The 4063-nt window shown below is 36.0% G+C and overlaps 2 protein-coding genes across 2 annotated transcripts in view; one reads left to right on the top strand and one right to left on the bottom strand.

Annotated features, from left to right (window-relative positions):
• Positions 203–1489, top strand: LOC107643361. Its single transcript, XM_016346976.2, has one exon. The coding sequence runs from the start codon at positions 648–650 to the stop codon at positions 1158–1160; it is 513 nt and encodes a 170-aa protein (XP_016202462.1). The 5' UTR covers positions 203–647; the 3' UTR covers positions 1161–1489.
• Positions 2292–4063, bottom strand: part of LOC107640391 (proline-rich receptor-like protein kinase PERK2) — a 4958-nt gene continuing 3186 nt past the window's right edge. The window contains exons 4-8 of the mRNA XM_016343915.2: positions 3696–3766; positions 3522–3598; positions 3285–3432; positions 3042–3203; positions 2292–2913 (exon numbers count right to left, since the gene is read on the bottom strand). Of these exons, the coding sequence (XP_016199401.1) occupies positions 2629–2913; positions 3042–3203; positions 3285–3432; positions 3522–3598; positions 3696–3766 (743 nt within the window). The 3' untranslated portion in view covers positions 2292–2628. The remainder of the gene's footprint in view (positions 2914–3041; positions 3204–3284; positions 3433–3521; positions 3599–3695; positions 3767–4063) is intronic.

Below are 4063 nucleotides of genomic sequence, written 5' to 3'. Positions count from 1 at the left end.
AATCTTAGAAAATGTCCTCCGCTAAGGCTCTACCCTGTTAATTTGTAGCAAGAAAACAATTCCCTGCCCCAATGAAAAAAACAACATGGATGGCCTTTTGATCCGTGAATGATGACCCACCTAAAGAAATTTAATTTAATACTATGTATGATATTGTATGATTAAAGCTTCCAAAATGCTTTGCTCGCTCTTCTTGCTTCCCTCTGCACTATCTCATCATTCCAATGATTGTCAGCGAGAACACTCCTCCAGTAAACAAAAGCTGCACATTCATGGGGCCTAGTGAGAGAGAGAGAGAAAGAGAGATCTCACTTTCTCTTTCTCTTCTTACAAAGCAAAAAATAAACAACAAGTAAAGATCACAAAAGAATATCTTTAGTTGTTGTTGGCCTTCTTTATTAAAGCAAGTTCCCCCTCTGCTCCCTTTACAAATTCAAAAAATAAAAAAGAAAAGAAAAGAAAAAGAAATATCTTACTTATACATATATCAAGCACACTAGTCGCTAGCAAGCTAGTAGTTGAGTTTGAGTGCATGAGGAGGTTAATAATCCAAAAAATCTACCTTAGTTTGCACTCAAAGAACAAGAGCTGAACCCTTAATATACCAATTCCCTCATCACCCTCACCAGTCACCCCTCAAATTCAAAATGTCCTTACAAGTTCAACCACTGCCACAGCAACAACAATCACAGCAATTCCAACAACCTGTCCAACAAGTGTATCCAACCACTTACACATATGAGTCACCCCCTCACCATTCAAATGGCTCATTTGGCTCAGTGTTTGTTGTTCTAGCCATAATCATAGTCATTTCCGCCGTCGCATGCTGCCTCGGACGCCTTTGCGGCCGCAAGAGCCACGGCCACAGCCTGAAACATTCCAAGCAGCAAAAGCAGCAGAAGCAGAATCAGAACCACCATGACTTCCGGCCTACTAAGGAAGTGGACATTGAATTTGGCTTTGACAAGAAGATTGCAGCCTCCAAGCCTATGAATGGACATGGTTATGGTCATGGAGGAGGAGGAGGAGGAGGAAGAGGACCACCTAAGCCACTTGGTCCTCCTCATCATGGTGGTGGTGGTGGTGGTGCTGATATGAATATGAAAAGTTTTGAATTAAAACTTGGCCCCCCTCGAAAACTAAGGGCAGGAGGACCATGATGCAAGGGAATAATTTGAGAGTAACATTGTTATTATGATTATGTTAAGTAGAATATGCCACCTTATTGTTGGCTATACTTTCTATATATTATCTTCTGTGTCTTAATATCTCTTCTTATTAGATCTCCCACTACAAGAACAAGAGATGATGAAATGTACAATATAATTATCTTCTGTGCTTTTATTTTTGCCTATATTTTCTATTGTCTTTGTTCTCTGCAACTGCAGTATGGATTTGTAAAATTAAACACAATGTAAAATCACAACTAGTTCAATTTGAAATTAATGGATTGACTGGTTATTTTAAAGAGAACTATGGTTTTGGACTAGTTAGTTTTACTTTTATCTTTAATTAGGTCCATGTTAGTCAGATATGAGAAGCGGTTACCTATTGGCCCGGTAATATTTTGCTCTTGCTGGTAAATGACTAGAATAAAAGTCTTGACATATATTTTTACCATTGAATTTTTTTTTGAACAAAGTTACTAGAAAATACAAATTCTTAATATTAAGGATCTCATTTGTGAAACTGATTGCTTAGTCCTCAAGAACATTGAGCCTTCTTGTTAGAGGGGAGACAGATCTTATTCTCAAGATTCAAGAGCTCCTCCTCCGTGCTTGGAATGTGTAGTTTGAATGGATTTTGAGGAAAGCCAACAAAGCTGCAGATTGACTTGCTAAATATGGAGTTCGAAGGACCATTGATCAAGTTGTGTGGATTGTCCTTTCGGATCTTAACTCTGATGTTAGTTTAATTATGAGGAAACCTATTTCAGCCAATAAGAGAGATCTATTTATATATGATAGTAAATTAGTAATAGTTTACAATCATTCAACGACCCCAACTAAAAACGACTAGGGGTAAGAAAGAAACTAGAATAAAAATTGAAAAAACACAAATTAATATAATAAAATTTCCATTGCCGCCGGTGCCAAACTTCCGTTGGACCTATACCATCTCTTCTTCTCTCCAAATCCTCATCTCTTATCCTCTATATTAATATCGAAATAATAAAATTAAACTCTTTACATTTTTGACACAATAAATTATTATTCTAATTAAATTCTAAAAAAATGAAAAAATTTTGAGATAAATATTGAAATAAACCCATTATATTTACAAATTAATTCAATTCCTATTTTTATCCATTATAAACAAAAAACGTAATTTTAAAATTAAATCAATTTCAATTCTATTGTATCCCAAACACATCCTAACAGTCTTGGATATTTTAACTAATATCACAGTATAAACCGAAAGTGTGTTAAAATGATTCATTCTTTGTATAGGTCGTACTGCCTCACCCATTCATTGACGTGAAATTCACCATGAACAACTTAGAAGTAAATCTTTGCCCACAGCCACGGATTGAGTGAAGAGAGACATTTCTGGTGCGCCTTAAACTTGATTATGCCAATAATGCTCATTGCTCTGTTCTAATACATAGGTGAGTCCCCATCAAGAGTTTTATGGTTGCTCAGACTCAGAGAAGCTCCTATGGTTGTTGAAAGATCTAGGTTCTGAATTACCACCTGAACTAGTTGGCATCCCTAAAGAAGGAGACAACTCTCTTGAACTGTGTTCTGTACTATACATATCATAGTCGTAACCGCTAAAATTGCCATCAGCCATCATCCTTCTAAATCTCATAATATCATTAATGTACTGGCTTGAATCATATATTCTGCTTTGACCATATTTCACCCCATTTGATAGATCTAGTTGTTCTCCACACTCTAAGGCTCTTGCCACCTAATTGGACATAACAAAAAAGAAGCTGCTGCATTTAGTAAAGGATAATATTTATACAAGAATAATATTAGATAACTAGCTTTTTTTAGCCAACATCAGTCAAATTTCTTAAAATTTAAATACATGACCTGAACCATACGGGGGCGTTTAGGAGCAGAGTGGCGAACACATGCGGCAGCAGCCTCAATCATGATTAACATTTCAGAATGAACATAGCGTCCTTGAAGCCTTGGGTCTTCTAGATCACCAAACGCACGCGTCCCCATTGCAAGAAGAAGATGTGGACGAGCCTGTATGCATGTTAATTTGTGATGATAAGGAAAGATCAAAATAAGAGAAATCAATTAACGTTTCTTCAAGTTTAGTCATACCCACTCAACCAAACTCTCTTCTCCGATGGGCCGCTTTGGATCAACGGGCTTCCTTCCAGTTATGAGCTCAAGCAGGACAACTCCAAATGAGAAAACATCTGATCTATCCGTTAATTTTCCACTTGTTGCATACTCTGGAGCCATGTATCTGCACAACAATGGATAATCATCCAACATTAGCTATTACCAGGAAAACATGTTTTACAACATTATAATGTTACTCTTTTATATGCCTACCCGAAGGTCCCCATCACCCTGGTTGATACATGGGTGTTAGCGTCATCAGTTAGTTTGGCAAGTCCAAAGTCTGCAACCTGTGTGTGTTAATAATTATATAAGGCTAAATTACCACTCTGGACTTCAAATTTAGACAGATAACAATTTAGAAAGAATATATATGCTTATATATACCTGTGCTTCGTAAGCACCATCCAAAAGTATGTTTGCGGACTTAATATCCCTATGAATAATCCTTGGGTTGCCTAGAAAACAGAAAATTTAAACTAACACATCAGTGTCAATATTTGTGCTTGAAGTTGAATGTATGTTCACATCCTTCTTCTCTTCAGAAGACATATATACGTATAATTAGGGAGCTTCTAGCTTGTTTAAATATGACAAGCCTAAAATGTCTTTACAAGTAGTGTATGTTCCCAAAGAGATTGGAATTGGAACTAAAGGACTAAAATTTAATATTATATTTGGTGGTAGATATTTGAGACTAAAATTTTATTTTTAAATATAAAATTTTATTTATTTTAATATTTCTAGAAAATAAA

Source organism: Arachis ipaensis, chromosome B05 (assembly GCF_000816755.2).
Source record: "Arachis ipaensis cultivar K30076 chromosome B05, Araip1.1, whole genome shotgun sequence".
NCBI lineage: Eukaryota > Viridiplantae > Streptophyta > Magnoliopsida > Fabales > Fabaceae > Arachis > Arachis ipaensis.
Note: the sequence above shows the minus strand (reverse complement) of the source record. Positions and strands in the feature narration are given on the sequence as shown.